Here is a 17,522-nt window from a genome sequence, read left to right on the forward strand (position 1 = left end):
TATTTTAAATTTTTATTATTGTATTACTTCCCTTGTACGTGACTTTACCGAAAGAACCAATAAGATGAATCCCTGCAGTCGCGAAAGCTTTAAATCGAAAATATCATACACTGTTTCCCCCCCCCTCAAATAATACGAATCCTAAGCAGATATTTCTAAGCGTAATACATGAAGACTAACGTGAGGGTAATTGCTAGGTAGTCAAGCCAACCAACCATGTGCTCTGTGGAAGGCTTGCTCGTGGGGTTGATTATTTCAGGCGCAGTAAGGAAATCTTGCAATGACGACATCAGCCGTCTGTGCCTGCGCGTGTAATCAAAGAGAGTGGCTTTAGTCCCTTAGTGGAATCTGCATTACTTTAATGTAAAGATGCAAAAAAAAAACCACCCTGAAATCTTTGCGTTCAATCCAAAGGGGTTTCTATGGTTAATGAAAGATCTATGAGAAAAAAATAACATGTACCACCTATAGGCGCTGTGCAAACAGAGCGATCGCTGTTCAGTGATATCAGTTGAGTGAATTAATTAACAGCAAGGAATAATTAACAGGCTTGCAGATGGATCGATCGATCAACTGATGGATGAGTTTTCAACTCGAGGGCCACTTCTACTGCAAGTGGATGTGTACGAGTGTGTGTGTGCATTCTCCAGATAATGCGCAACCCTCTGATGGGCGTTTAAACGTTCAATACCGTCACACCGCAGCGTTCTGAGTTAGGACCGCAGTGTGCCAAGCGAAAACAGATGCTCCTGTGCACTTTTTATTTATTTATGTTGCAATGGGAAAACACGTGATGGGTGTTCTGATGGCTTTGCACATGATGTGCCTGATACATGGTTGATGACGTTTCAAGTATATTTCGGTAAAAGCACCAGCTGTTTCTTGGTCAGCAGGTTACGTGTGGTGGGGCAAAGTGTGGGTAACGTTCACCTCTTTAAACACGCTTGGTAAAATATCCCTCGAGTGAAGGCCCTTCTGCCAGCAACGGCATCAGCAGGAAATTAGCGGAGCTGCTGCTTTAACTGCACCTCTGACTGGCTGGCAGTGGCGGCTCGTGACTGTGATTCATTCATTGCCTTGTCGGCAAGGGGTTAGTGGATCGCATAGATTTGTGAGACTTCCAAATCCGCTGGGCTGCTAAGTGGCCGTGAGACGGAAGCCATGAGACGGAAACACCTGAAGTGAGTCGTGAAACCATCAGTGTGAACATTTGAATGCTGTACCATCTTATGCGCACGTTTGCTCCAGGTACTGTGGTGGGAGGGCAAGATTTTCCATTCATAAAAATGAGCACATCCCCTAGCAGGATCGTTTTCTAGATGATCCTTATTATTGACTCGCTGGTGTCACCGTGGCACTTTTGTGCAAAAGACAAAGGAAATGAGCACTCACAAATTGCAAATACACAATTGCATTGGTTTGCCACCTGTCCTGGTATTTCCAGGATTGTCCTGTTTTTGAGGAAGTCATCCGGTGAAAGGGCCGAACTCTTCCGTGGACATTAAAAGTCCAGATTTTATTCAGTTAATTTAACAATAATAAGAATAATGCACCACTCAAGACAATATATATATATACATTTCGATTTAAAGCTTTCGTGACTGCAGGGATTCATCTTCTTGGTTCTTTCGGTAAAGTCACGTAGAAGGGAAGTAATAAAATAATAAAAATAAAACATAATAAAATAATTCTCACGACGTTTCGGCCACAACGCAAGCAGCCGTCCTCAGGTGAAGACCAGGTCTGTCCCTTCTACGTGACTTTACCGAAAGAACCAAGAAGATAAATATATATATCCATTTAGTGTTCCACTCTTCTGGTAATTGTAAGATATTCTTCTATCCATGATATTTCATGGCTTTACGTATCTCAAGAGATGGCAGCTCAATACTAACCAAAATAATTGTCACAATTATCTGGGGCATCTGCATATTATTCTGTGATGCATTCCTGAAATCCAGCTCTCTGGAGGCAAGGGTTGTGAATTATGTAAACATTACCTCATGTCTGTGACACACCATTCCCCAGGGCTATGAGGTGGCTGTTATTATTTATGATTTCATTATTACGCTCGTTTTTTCCCCCCCAGGATTGTGTCACCGAGTCTCCAAACTCTTTTTTTTGCAGTCTCCAGCCAAGTTTTCACAGTGGGGGGGGGGGGGGGGGGGGGGGGGGGCGCTGCTGTGTAATCCCCAAATAAGTACATAACCTTCAGGAATTGAGATATATCGCCAACACCAGCAACATTATCACGGTGATCTTTTTTGCCGGTATCAAAGTATGAAAAATAAGAATAGGTTTTACCCTTTGTGGCAATAAAACAGGTGTTATGTTCAAACGCCAAATATAAACCTTTGGAAGGAATCAAGTCTGCATTAAACAAACTGATATTATATGCATAGCTTTTGTCGGTTTATCATGGAATATCGCAAGGAGAGTGTTGTAGATGTAGGTTGCGATGGGTGGCGCACGTGTGTAAGGGTGAAAGGGAGAGAGGGCGGATTACCGAGACGGGCAATGAAGTGACACCCAGAAGGTGGGGCAAGCATACGGAGGAGGGAAGACCTGAAGGCAGAGACGGTGGTGGTGGTGGTGGTGAGACTGTAAGAGTGGCCCTTAAAGGTCGAGTATCCACTTTACAACAACTGTCGGCTCCAAGCTTTTGCACCGTGCAACTCACCGTGCCATTCATTGACATGCTAATTTCTCTAACCCCTCCCTCTCTCTCCGCCCCCTCTCTCTATTTAAGGCCTCGACACAGAGGCGTGGTTTCTCTGTGTGCCTATGTACGTCTCTCTCTCTATGTATCTCTGTGATATCTGTCTCTGCTTATATGTCTGTCTATATGTCTCTGGTTCTGTGTTTTATCTCTCTCTCAAATTTAGCATTCTCAGGAAGAACGTATTCAACCAGGTAGGGTGTTTGACTGTTATGTTATCCGACTCTCTGTTGTATTACGTTACATTTCTAAGTATACTAGATTTGTGTTTCTATTTCATTTATACCTGATGATGATTGCTTGTGTTGCAATCGAAACGTCGTATGCTAGTATTTAATTTATTACTTTCTCTTTATACGTGACTTTACCGAAATAACCAAAGAGGAGGCGCCAATGGCGTTAGTCAACACGACCTTTTGAAACATTACAAACAGGGCCCTCTGTAACATGACTTTTGAGATTCGTTCGAAACGTCCCTCAGTAAATGAATGGATGTTAACGTTACCCACCAAACACGTGTCTTACGAACTGACAACTGCAATAACCATTTAAACAATCCATGACGGAAAGTTCCCAAAATTTACCCAAACGGTAATTAATTAGTTCAATGCCTTAACATCTGCAGAGGTGTGTGTAAGACAAAAAAAACCCATAACTCTCCAATATAATTATTGTAAGCTTTTAAATGTGTTGCTTAATATTGTTCTGAATGCATCATCACACAGTATCAGTATGCTGGTAAAATCTTGCTATAATAAACAAAACACTCCATAATTGATTGAACAGAGTTTGCAACGAGAATCTTACTGACACAATGCAATGTAGATAATGCATTTAGGCAAGTGTAACACGGAATATGCATGCCATGTGCCTGCTCATTAATAAATGTAATAAAGCTCGTGTGAAGAAAACAATAAAAAATTGCGAGGATCCTAGGAGTGGAAATATATTGAGTAATTGCAAACAAGGGCTAAACATGCAACTTAGAGCCACAGCTATGAAAAACATAATCCAGAGAATCTGGCTTTTTAATATTTTGTCCCCCATTGCTCTGTAAAGGCGATGACCACAATAAAAAAATCGAAGAAAAAACCCCGAGACCAATCAATCACTTATATTCAGCTTGTGTCAGCAGCCGGATTATTACTTTGTGCCGTTTTGACCAATCTCGACACCAATGTTCAAAGGTGGCCCGTGACCACAATCAGATGCCTGGAATTGCATTGTAGGTCAAAAGGTCACAGGGCAATGTCAGACCACTTCAGAGAATGTTCCTGAGATAGGCTGCCGATGCCGGGTTGGCTGGGCTGGCTTGGTGGGTAGCTTTATTTGGATGGGGAGACAAAGAAGCATTCTAAATAAAGGGCACGATATTGTTTTTTTAAAGAGCTCTTTTTTTGGTCTTTCCAGGACTGCCCCTCTGAATTAAATCAGTCATGCAGGCCACTATGAGAGACTACACACCAATTGTGGCAGTGAAAGTCGATGCCAAAACTCGCAGGTCTCTGATGTCCCACTGACTGTGCATGCATGGAACCCGCAGTCGCCACTACCACCACCGCCACTGCTTCCACCACAACCACTGAGACATCTACTACTATAATCATCATCGTCGCCACCACCACCATCACCAATATATATGATCCTCGCCCGAAGATGAAAAGGAACCGTTAAATTCGCTTTGATCAAAGACTTCGTTTTGTAGATATCTCGAGCGAACGCGTTCAACGCTGTGTGCATTTAGCATGATCTGTAGCTGAAGTTGACAGCGAATCCAGGTGTTGCCATCTAAATCTTAAACGGTCATTGCTGCACAGCCCACATTACCACCCAGCTGTTGACCGTGTGGCTCATTATTGCAAGTGTATCCATTAGACGCACAATGATGCATTGCAGCTTAGATTAAAATCAATTATGCTCGCAAGTGTATAAAATCACGTGCGTAAAAATGTAATTACGCACAATCGATGCAAATTACATGCAAATGATATGCCGTTACGTTGAGGCTAACGAAGCGATCAAAACTGCACCAACGACACAACAAAAACATTGAGAAACAATTGAAACAAGACGGTGGGGGTCGTGGTGACACTGGCGGTGGTGGTAACATTGAAGTGTCGAAGATGGTGATGGTGGTGGGTGTGGTGGTAGTAGTGGTCAGGGTGATGGTGGGCAAGGTGGTAGTTGTGGTCAGGGTGCTGGTGATGTCGGTGGGAGTAGTAGTGAGGGCGGTGGTCGTGGTGGGAGTGGTGGTGGTGCTGATGAGGGTGGTGATGGTGATGATGGTAGCAGCTGTGGTGGCAGTAGCTGTTATTATCTACAAATATAATATTTCGAATGGAATTTCTTGACCTATATTTGTGACGTATGTACATTTAAATCACTAGCACATTTTGACACCGCGATTCGCAACCCCGGTCAGACAATCTTGCGGGGTGCGTAAAAATCCGTTCTCGTGATGTCGAAGCAATCGGTAGGCGAATGTCATCAGCAGCTGAGCACGAAGCTTCACAGTCTCTTGCCGTAAAGCAGCACCCGGCCTGATGACGATTGGCTCCGTGTTGTGGCTCGTGCCCGAGACTTGGACGGACGGTTCCTAACCCTAACCCTAAAGAATTTGTATGAAGAACGACATGACCCCAACGCTCTACTTTCCGTACTATCCATGCTCCAGGCCCACTTCAGGCTCGCAAGGCACGCAAAAAAGCAGCTGCTGCTGCTGTTGCTGCTCCAGGCGTTCGCCCTCCTGGTCGACCCGAAAAATCGCGTGCCCCAGAACCAAATCAACGGTCAATATTAAAAAAAATGTTTTAGCAAGTCTCAGTAGACTAAATAAACCTTCGAGTCACGTCAAACTTGCGACGGGTTCTATTAAAGACTGATAAACATATTTGCTGATTAAAATTTAGATTTTAGACTATTTTATGAGGAGCGGTGTGTTAAGGTGCCCCAGTGGACCGCCAATACGTCCACGTATACTTAAAAAAAATATTGCAATTTTTGATTTCCAATTTCATGTAGAATCAAAATACTATTCAAGAATCTGCCAGCTACATAATGATCCACATTAACCCCTTCTGGGTTTCTGGCCACATCACAGCCTCCCCGTCATACCAACCTCATGCCTAACAAGTGTAGAGGAGTAAAATGGGGACGTGACGTCAGGTGTGCCGTTCAGTAGCGATGACGTCACATCTCCTAGGGTACTTAAGGGAGACCCCGTGACGTAAGCGGGGTCACTGTGGGAACGGGTAGAGTAAGCAGGGTGAAGAGGGGACCAGGGGTAGAGAGAGGGATCGAATAGGGAGTCTGGGGAGAAGCCGGTGGTAGCCGTAGAGGTGCTTCTCTCTCCGCTCGGTGGAGTCGGCAGAGTTCACGATCCGACACGAGAGAGAGAGACCGGAGCTAGCCGGCAGGGACCCGCACTCAGAGTAGGACCCCCCTAGCCCCTGGGAGTTGTGTACCCTGCTGTGTAATATTGATAAGCTTTAATAAACCCTGGCGGAAGCCCTTAACTTACCTGCGTCTACGAGTGCGTCCGTCGGAACTTCTCTACACAAGCAACAATCCCCCCACAATCGTTTACACCGTGTGGGATGCGTGCAATGATACACTCCACCAGGGCTTGATGGATTGTCATCATACAGCATTGTGATTGATTCACGATTCAATAATTTTTGTTCTCGCTTATACTGCCTGGTTTGTATTGTCTCGAGTTTGTTGTGTCTTGTACATGCAGTTTTGTTCGCTATATCAGCTTGCTACTGCTACCACGAATAAATAATAATAATAATTATTAAACAACACTACAGAAACGTGTATATGTATGTATTTCTACATTTGAAGCTTTCGTGACTGCAATGATTCATATTCTTAGGTTTTTTCGGTAAAGTCACGTAGGTAAAAAATTAAAATGAAAATAAATAAAAGTAAAATAAAAATAAAATAAAAATCATTCAGACGCTGTCTCCCCGACAGACCTGGTCTTCACCTGAGGACGGCTGCTTGCGTTGTGGCCGAAACGTGAGAATTATTTGATTATGTTTTCTTTTTATTATTTTATTACTTCCCTTCTACGTGACTTTACTGAAAGAACCAAGAAGATGAATCCCTGCAGTCACGAAAGCTTTAAATCGAAAAATTAAAATCACGACGTTTCGGAGGCAACACAAGCTTTAGTCTTCAGGTGGAACCGTCACAGCACGATAGCTGTATCCAGTGTATGTATGTTGAATCTATTTTGCTAATCGGAAGTGCGGGGGAAGGACAACAAACTAAACACAAAAAGCATTTCTAAAGAAATGGGGTTTCAGTTTAGAAAATACTTACACAAGTGTCGTCAGGAAAGTGTGTCACTGCAAGTTACCCTAAGTCACACTAGATCAAGTTAAAAACTGATACGATGCAGCGTGCATGCCAAAATCTCCAACAGATAAACTGAAGTAATTTTTCACAGAGACGTATCGTAGCAAGAGAAATATCCAATGCCATTTGGAACAGCTGCCATTTTATATATATGTAAGATTTGTTACATTTTATATTTTACAGTTACAATATTCAATGTTATTCTGAATGACAAAAACTGCTCTGCGGATTTTTTTTTTCGTGAGAAATGTTGCACAGTTTTAAATTAAACATGTTTATGGCGAGGCTCGTGCATAGGGATGGTTTGGCCTTTAAGCCGGCTCTCTGTCAGCCCTTCCCGTGCCCCCCCCCACCCACAACGTGCATGGAAAGGAGATTCACAGCCCATGGATGTTTGAAAAAAACAGGCACTGACCGAGAAGGCGTCAGGAGAGAGAATAAATTATCCTCGAGCAAAGGCAGAAAGATTTGTTTCACTGCGGAAATTTGATTAATCAGTGGACCTACCACCAGGATGTCTGCAGCGCCTGTCCTTCTTGCCCCAAGCAGACTCCAAAATAGCCGCTCCTGCTGGCAAAATGATGCATTTAGAGACATACGATGAGGGACCCGCACGTAAATCCGGGCAACGGCGTTAAATTGTACGTCGGTCGGAATACACCGTCAGAATCATCGCTAGCGGGCGGACGAGGCGAGCTTCAGTAATTGCACGCGGACCTACGGTCCTTTGCCAAACAGCGATTGCCGAACAACGACTTAAAGATTGCTGTGGAAGGCAGGCACGGGCATTGCTCATCAAATCGGCTTCGGCCCACTTGTGGGACCCACTCGGCAAAGTCTCACAGGTTCAATGACTGGGCAGCCGTGTAGCGGATTGTGTAAAATGTTCCGTTACACACAAGTGGTGTTTTTTTTTTTTTACCCCCCAAATTTTATTTATCGCGGTCACATCGTGAGACAGAGAATCCATTTGAAGCTCTCACACAGCAGTGCACCCGTCGATGTTTGCGAGTGGCTAACAAGAAGCGGACATCACAGAACCACTTCTGATATGTCCCTTCAAGTGACCTCTGATCCACACTCGGGGTGCATATTATCACATGCTCTGCTGCAAAGAAATGTTTGTTGTATGGTAGTCAAACCGATTTTTTTTTTTTAAATCTCAGAGCTGGACTCTAAGCAAATGCACGGAAACAGATTTAATATGATGGGTTTCCGCGCTGCCGTCTTTGATGACCAGGCAGAGACCATCAACTCACTCAACTTGACAGCCCGCTTTAATGACAAGCTGCTCCTTGCATTCAAATCTAAGATCTTAGCAGGGCCAGTTCAGTGCCCTCACCTCTTGAGCCACGCAGTCCGCTTACAAGCGTTTGTTTTGAGGATTGCATTCATATTTAACGAAGGTTCTTGTACGCTCTTGTTAATCGAATAAAAGTGATTGTTATGCTTTCAGAACCTACAATTAATCATCCGCGAAAGAATCGTTTAATTATGATTTACTCAAATGCTGTAAAATGAATGCGCGAAACTACACCTACTAAACGTTTAAACGGAAATGTAATACCGTACCTCAATCATGGAATGAGTGCTGCAATGATTCTTCTTTTTCAAAAAGGGAGACAAAAACGACGTGTCTCCCTTTTCGATTTGAAGATCTTCGGGCACCAAATTATGGAAGTTTTAGAGGCCAACTAACCACGTGTCCAAGCTCGATTGAGGAAAGGCGATTCCACCGTAGATCACATACACACTCCCAATCAACTCCTGAAAATGGCATATGAATATCGACGCCACTATTGCCTGGCCTGGAGTTGATTATGAAAAGGAATTCGATTCAGCGGAAACGTAAGTGATCATCCAGCGTTCACGAAACTGACTTGTTGATTAGATGTCATGTTGACATTGCCAACGCCACTCCGAAGGAACTGCTGCGTTGAGATTGCGCGGAGAAATTGCACAAATCACAAGAGGAAAGCACAAATCATAAGAGGAGTCAGGAAAAGGAGACACGTTCTCACCGAGGATATTAACAGCGACGCTATTTGACATCTTCTGAGAAAATTTAATTTTCAGAAATAATGGCACAACGCATTACGAGAAAGGGATTGCAGAACTTGACGAAGGAGGCTGCAAGTTTTGGACTTGAGATGAATAAGAGCAAAAAAAAGTACTCGATATCGTGTATACATGTAACGAAATCTCCAGATGCTGTTTACGTCAAAAGAATGAAAGCTTCAACTCTTGAGCAGTGACCATGTGAAATTAAATTAAATTCAACAAACACAACGCGGACAAGATAACCATGAGGTCCGTGGTAACACAAACGGTAAATTGTTGAGGAATCTGTTTTGAATGGACAGAGGCAACATTGGGGCTTGTTGCATCAGTGCGGAAATCGATTAAGTGTCATCTTCCTGACGGCGTCTGTTATAAACGGTCGAGGAGTGTAACTTGAAATGTGTGGGCAGTCGGGTGTTGAGCAGTGGAAAGGGAAGGGCATGACCCAAGATAGCCATGACATAAATTGTGTGGACAGCCCACAGTAAAATACATGAAAAAATAACAAACCGAGTCGTGAACAGCAGGACAACTCGTGCGAGGTATGCAGCGGTACGAAGACAAAGATAACGATCCCCCGTATAGCCTCGACAGACTGTTGGGGCAAGTGCCTTTAGCGAGCACCCATGAAGACCGGCACAGCATACGACGGAGTGGGTGGTCAACACCACGCCTGGGCCGCCTTTAAAGGTTTAAAGGTTTGATTTGAAATGAAATATCACCCCCGACTCAAGGGAGGTTTCAAAACATTAGACAGCACTGATTCAATTGTGTCGGATTAAAATATCAGACAATTAAGACAAGAATGTCAAAAATGCAGCACCCCCTTAATTCATCAGGGGGATAAAATAAACGTTCATATTTCTACCACTCAAGGACAATAATCCGTCCACGTGCCGCGCACGGGATGATTTCATCGCTTCGTCTCCGCGGCGGACGTGATCCCTCAGGCGAGCTCCTCGCTCCGGCCGCCGATCCCCCGTTAGTCTCGACCAAGGAGCACCATTCCCTTATAGGGGGCCGTCCATAAATGACGTCACGCGATTTTGGACGATTTTAACTATTGTCATTGTAGTGCGTATTTAATGTGGCGCTGCACTCTGATGTTGTAGGATAAAACGTTTATTAAAAAGTCTATTTGATTAAGTAGAACGTGTTGTCTATATTTATTTAAAGATGCGCATTTTGATGTGACGTCACATTTCTCAAACCAACCCTCCCCCCCTCGTCACACATCGTCACAAATGTCTGACCCCTCCCCACCCTAGGTACGTGACGTCATTTATGAACGGCCCCTAGCCACGTGTCCACCCCAAGCCCACGTTCATTGCGGTCAATATGTGAGGAGTTGGGGAGACCTTCATTCAGCACTGGATAGCTCACGTGTTGTTTGTGCTCCTTCCCCCGCACCTCCGATTAGCACACAGTTGGCTACGTACGGTGCGAAAGAAGTTCAACATACTGTACATATTTGGCTGACGTTGATGATGATGACTCGAGAACAGGTTCACTCAACAGCTGGCCAGTGTGCGAACGTCAAAGTTGGTGCATAATGGGCAATGATGAAGAAGACACCACATTCCCTCACAAGCTGCTGTGCGCACTCAAATATATGAGAGAAAAAAATACACATTTTGTCTCACTACGGACTTCATTTAAAATTCCCCATTGCAACAACAGCCACCACAACAAAGGCAATTATCATATCATCAGCGGATGAAGGCCTTCCCATGAGATCAACAAATAAAAGGCCATCTGATCGCTGATATACATATTTTTGTTTGTCAAATTCTTATTGCACAGATGTGTTTTCAGGTGTAATAAAAAAACAACTCACATCGAGTTGGCGGATCTCACAAAGGGTGTTACATATAAGGAATTCCACTGGTTAGAAGCATGAGCAGGCATTGTGATCCGGGGGAGCATTACTACTGAAGCATCTTGTGCATGGAGTATACGACTTGGGATAGAAACAGAGTGGAGTTCAGTCAAGTAAGAAGGAGCAAGACCGTTTAGTGCCTTGTAACTTAAAAAGCAGAATCTTGAAATCGGGCCGAGAATGAACTGGGAGCCAATGTAATGAGGCCAGGATTGGTGTAATGTGGACAGATTTTTTATTTGAATGTGTGAGCACTCAGGGGGCAAGCAGCATGTTGTACAACTTAGCAATGTCTTCGCGGATATTGCTGTAATGAGTGCCTTGCAGTGATCAAGTCGAGAAGAATTGAAGGAGTGGATTTAACTTCATTGCACCGGCAGAGGAGAGACAGGGTTTGAGTTTGGCAATATTTCAGAGATTGGGTAGCAAGTTTGGAAGAACAATAAAGCAAGCTCTCAATGACAGATGTGAGGAAGTTAACATTGTAGAGTTGGTGGGTGTCGGGAGTCCAATATAATTGCCTCAGTTTAGACTGGGAAAGTTTCGTAGCATCCAATATTTAATATCTGGGAGACAAGCTGACAGCACTGTCAAGTTAGAGACCTGATCGTGCTTGACTGAAAGATACAATTGTGTCATTGGCATCGAAATGAAAGCTCACCCCAAACTGCTGACTGACGTTGTTCAATGATAGCATAATAATCATAGAGAACAGTTGAGGGCCCAAAATGGATCCCCAAGGGACACCGCATAGTTCTCTTGATAGCAAAGAAGTAGACCTCCCCCCAAGCGACACTGAGACAACAATGTCACCTGTTTGAGGGATGTGAGGTAATTCGTCTCAAAGCAGTGCTTGAAATTCCCAGTGTCCCTGAGGGGAGGTCGAACAAAATTGAATTATCAGCTGTGTCAGAGGCTGCCCTTGAGTCTAGCAAAAAATAAGAATGTACTCTTTGGCCAAAGGCAGAGTTAATAAGTCATTGACTACCTCAACAAGATCAGTTTTCTGTGCTATGAGCTGGAGGGAGTCCAGGTAAAATTTTCTCAAATAAATCTTTGAAAGTTGAGGACATTCTGAAGCTGATCTGTCTCCACATCTCCACATATTAATTAAAAAAAAGATCCATTAGCCATGACAAGCAATTTGCAGATCAATATTATTCAGCAGCGTTCATTTAAGCAAGCAAACCCTGGACCAGATTAAACCTCCTGGGTCTCGTCAGCAGAGTCAGTATTGTTAAACAAATGCTGCTAGATTATCAGGTGCAGTTGGCAAGAACACTACATGTAATCTATGGGACCCCACTTTAACACAAAAAGCAATACATGTGGATAGGCTATTTTGTGGGCAAAACTGTAAAAATGAGATGAGGAAAATGACTTTATATTTGTACGTTTATTTACCGAGGAAAGCATCACTTTAGTCTCAAGACTCTTTGACAGGAGGGTCTTGCCAAGTTTTCACAGTAGGCGTGACGTAGCTGCGTATACACCTGGTTAAGTATTTCTCGGGTAATTCTTCAGCATTGGGATCTTTATTTCCCCCAATACCAGTTACGTTGCATTTTTCTTTGGCTCTGGGAGGAAACTGGAGAACCCAGAGGGAACCCATGCAGAACAGGGTGAGGACATCAACCCCACATAACGGAATTAAGACCACACATTGTGCCTATTCGTAGCATTGTTCGAGGATAAAATCATTGCAGTACCTAATTATAACATAAAGTATATAACGGGTTGATTTTTCCAGAATTGGCTCTGCTCTAAAGGAGGGCCAGGGCCTGAAACAGCCAAATATAGTTTGTTCTACTACAGGGCAGTATTGATGACGAACGTGGTGAGTCAAAAAAATAAATAATGCCAATGTAAATATAATCAATTTCTTTCCTACTTTTAATCACATTCTCAAGTAACAAACCGGAGGCGCTTTACCCCGGCTGCGGTAATGTGGTTGCTGTGTCGCATACGTGTCGCGTGTCAGTGTCTCGTATCGTGTAACATTTGAGAAATTGTGTGTGCACTCATAAGAACCCGCCATCTGGCTTCCCTGGTCTCTGTTTCTAATTTGTAACAGCCTGTAACTGGGTACGTGATCACGTCAAGAGCCGAGTGGGGAGTTTGTTGTTGTTGTTGTTGTTTTTCAAGGGAGTGCTAAAATCGGAGATCAACTTGACCTTCACGTTTCATGAAAGTCACGTGTAAAAAAAAAAGCATGTGTAAAAGAAAATGTGTAAAAAAAAGTTGGTTAAGGGGGAGTGCCTTTGAAATATATTAGCAGGTTAAATTAAATACAATTGAAAGGTGTTCTACACACCTGATGGATATCTAAAGACCAAAACAATAGGCCACTTGCCTGACGGGGTACCTACGCAGACGGACAGTCAGGAAGTGCGTTATAGGCCTCTAATTGGTGAAGGGAGGCCTCAAAGAGGATTGGTTACTGCCAGAGAATTGAACTGATTGATTGAGAAATTCAAACGTAAAAGGCGGGAAAAGGAGAGTGGACGGTCGGGTGACGGTTGACAACGATTGGAGAAGGAGGACGAGGATTAGCTGAGGGAAATGGGGTAAGTGAACCTTTGCGAAAGGGGGCTCGAGGGATATAAAAGGGGATAGCACGAGGGGAAATGACGTTTGGAGAGAATACGAAATGTAAGCATCAAGAACCAAAGCCGGAGCCTATGAATAGCGTTGTGTCCGAAATTATGGCTCTTAATAAGAAAGCAAGAATGTGTCGGCATCACTATAACCGGTGTCAGAAGTGGGGTCTCTGACAAATGTCGCGCCCAATCTGACGAAGGAACCCACCGGTGACGTCCGACGATGAGGAGGTCTTCATCCAGAATGTCTTGGACGAAAAAGACCCGGAGACCAATCTCGGGGACGTGAGAGAGGCTGTCGGGGCGCCGGTGGTGACAGATCAGGGGCAGCCGCAGCAACCGGAGCATCCAATCACTCGAGCGCCGCCCATGACCCAAGGATGGGAGCGGCTAGAGGGACGGATCGACTGCTTCACAGACGTGGTCTCCCAGCTCATGGTGCAGCTCCCGGGAAGGAGGGGAGAATGGGAGTGGTGGAGATGGTGGTGGGAGAACCGGCGGTCGGAGCCATCTGGCCGACTGCTGTGGAGGCCGGGGAGCCAGTGATGCTCGGAACACTGGTGGTGGCCAGGACACCACTGCCAGAGACAGCGCCGGTGGAGCACAAGAGAGCACCCGACAGGCCTCACTGGCTGGGGCCGGTCAAAAGAGTTTGTGGCAGCAGGGGGTAACTTGGGAGCCTTCACCAGGCGGTTTGAGGCCGCATACCAGGCATTGAATTGGACGGAGGAAGATGCATTGAAGGCACTGCCCACGACTTTAAACGATGAAGCCCTCGCCATCTTCAAGGCCATACTGGTAGAGCGAAGGGCCACGCTGCAAGCAACCTGCCGCAAAATGGCTGAAGTTTTTCAGCCGCCATCCAACGCGAAGAGGAAGTTCCAACAGCGCAAAAGAGAGGAAGCAGAGTCGCCCCTCACCAAACATAACACTCTGATGGCGCTCGGGCAGGCGGCTTACTCTCGGCTGGACAAAGCGGCGTTGCATTCGATAGTGATGGACAGAATGCTGGCCTTGGTTCACGAGATGGGCATTGCACTGTCCATAGAGGAGGAGGAAGCACAGACCTCCTTGTGGGTAGCCCGGTGTCTGCGGGCACAAGAAGAAATGAACTAGCGGACCTGAGTGGTGGCACCTATAGATGAGGTCCTGGGGCGCGGCGCCTGAACGCCCTGCCCAAGCTGCAAAACAAGGGTCGCGTGACCGGGGCCCCGCCCGTCACGATGGCAGTTGGAGGCAGCGGAGAGCCACTGGAAGGAGTGGTGGTGGCAGTAGTCCACGGGTGGACGAGGCCCAGAGGGACGACTCCACAATGACCTCGAGGTTGGGGGCCAAGAGGGGAGAGAGCGACTCTACAGCAGGGCCCGCCCATCACCTGCTATCGTTGCGGGCGACCCGGACACATTGGGCGTAGATGCAAGAACGACCCTCTGCCATCAGTGACGACCGCGTCCACCTCTTCATCGGTGGCTGCTTCACTACAACACCAGGCGAGCCTCGACACCCCAGACACCCGGCTGGATAGTTCACCTCACGCATCTAGGGAATCATCACCTCTCACCACCTCCACCGCCACTTTTGATTTACCATCAGAATCGGTGAGCGTCGGGAATAACGGAGTCGCGAAAACCCTTAAAGAGGGTCGGGACTCACTCCTCCACAGGTGGCTCGAGTCGGGCAACCCGTGGAAGAAGCTGGCTCAGCGGGTCGAAGCGGCAGCCTGCGGGGACCTCGGTTGTGGTGGGTTCTGTAGAAGAGGTCTGCATTTTGATTGATACGGGGGCGTCGGCCAATATTATTTCCCACCAGATATTTGACTTGCCACTGTCTAGTGGCCGTCGCTTATCGCTGATCTCCAGCACGTATGTGGCGGCAAACAGCGGTAGCATGGGGATTGTGGGGCAAATCTACGGGCGGGTGCAAATTGTGGAGTTCGCCTTGTCGGGACACATTGGTTTCCAGCACGTTAGCTGTTCCATGCCTGCTGGCAACCAATTTCTTAAACAGAATGCCTCTCCGGATACTCACTTACCAGGGTTGCATAGAAATGCCGTCGGGAGCTCGCATTTTTTTCCTGCAATCGGTGGGCCAGTGTATGCAACCATTGTTGTCTGTTGCAGGCGCTGGTCAGTGAGTCCGTGATTGTACCTCAAGCCATGCACATGCTGGTACCCTTACGATACCGAAAGCCGCGAGTGACAACATGGTTGGAGAGAAGACAAAGTTCAAGGATCAAGAACAGAAGGCCGGGCCTAGGAATAGCGTTGTCTCCAAAATAAAGGCTCTTAATGATAAAGCAGAAATGTTTGTTCGCGTCACTTACACATACGTTGACAGTTATATGATCCATTTACACAGGGCTTTATTTTTCATTGATATATTGCTGCCCGCCCATCACCAACAGCAGGGCGAGGGGCATGGGGTAAGGGGATGGCGAGGGAATATGTTCCGGAGCTCAGCCTAGTGACTAATAGTGACTAATCCCATATCTGCATTTCCAATAAATATGCTAAATTCCTATTGATATGCAAATTCCTTTGTCAAGGCGCTCTTCCCCCTCCAACCCAGCTTAAGTATACGCTGCCAAGCCTGGTGGTGTTCATTCAGACGCTGTCTTTTTGACAGACCTGTTTTTCACATGAGGACGGCTGCTTGCGTTGTGGCCGAAACGTCGTGAGAATTATTTTATTATGTTTTATATTTTATTATTTTATTATTTCCCTTCTACGTGACTTTACCGAAAGAACCAAGAAGATATGTCGACATTCTTTTGTTTTAGAGAACGCAATTGATTTTAACAATTGAACCTTATGGCAGTACCCCGGGTACAATAGTACCCCGGGCTGTCGCATAATGTCCGTGATGCAGTCGTTTTTAGTCTGTTGATGGTCGGCAAAGCGGCAATCAACTCATCTCGACGAGCTGTACACGATGCACTGTGGTGCTTGCGAGCATTCAGGGTTTCAGCGCAATCGTCCTCGCTGCGTTTCGACGTCGCGGAGTAGCACTGATTTCGGATTGATTGGTACCCCAGTCGCGGAGTTAAGTACACCCCTGGAAAAATGGTGTCCCAGAAATTAAATATATAATTGCCTCGGCCATTTTGTATTATTTGGTACCTCGGGGTACCGCCATAAGGATCAATTGTTCAGTTGGACGGCAATTTTTTGTTCCAGCTTGGCTACTTTATTGACCGTGTCGAGATCACTTATCCAGGATGCACAAAAAACAAGATCCCCCATATAGCCTTAACAGACTTTTGGGGCACATGCTGTTTGCGAGCACCTATGAAAGCCGGCACGACACACGAGGGGGTGGGCGACCAGCACCACGCCTGGCCGCATTTGTCTTCCTAGTGCCAATGTTTACAAATCGACCTATGAGAGGCCCAGGATCCATTCAGATAAACGCCACTGGTGTTGTCTGTGAGCGGGAATCGAACTTGGGTGGCCGGGTTCGTAGTGCTGCGCGCTAACCGCTACACTACCATTCCCCAAGACACACACACACAACACACGTACACCCCCGATTTTTTTTTAAATGGCGCAATACGTTCCATTTATCTATCTATCTATCGTGAGCATACAGAAAGTCAGACATTGTGTTCGCGTGTCCCATCTCAGAGACAATTCCGCCTCCCCTTACGCACGCAGCTTAGCGAGGGTCTGAGTGACGCAATGCCGCATTTCATGCTCACCGGTAGCGCGTTGTGCGGGGCGAGTGGAAAATAAGCGCATAAATCAGGGCACAAAGGCGCAATGTTCGCGGCAGGTGTCTGCGTAGGAATAAAGAACACAATCTCATTAGCGCACGCGGCGCGAGTGAATATATTTGTTTGGTTACAGTGGGAAAGAGATTAACCGGTGTGCGGAGGGCCGGCGATGCAAAGGTTTTTTTT

General features: G+C 45.8%; 1 protein-coding gene across 1 annotated transcript in view; it reads right to left on the minus strand.

Annotated features, from left to right (window-relative positions):
* LOC133342874 (short transient receptor potential channel 4-like) overlaps positions 1 to 17,522 on the minus strand; it is a 79,911-nt gene that overhangs the window by 33,328 nt on the left and 29,061 nt on the right. Inside the window, 1 exon segment of the mRNA XM_061552232.1 lies at positions 7,592 to 7,654. Coding sequence (XP_061408216.1) covers positions 7,592 to 7,654 — 63 coding nt within the window.

Source organism: Lethenteron reissneri, chromosome 16, assembly GCF_015708825.2.
Source record: "Lethenteron reissneri isolate LAM-NWPU_2019-01 chromosome 16, ASM1570882v1, whole genome shotgun sequence".
Lineage (NCBI taxonomy): Eukaryota > Metazoa > Chordata > Hyperoartia > Petromyzontiformes > Petromyzontidae > Lethenteron > Lethenteron reissneri.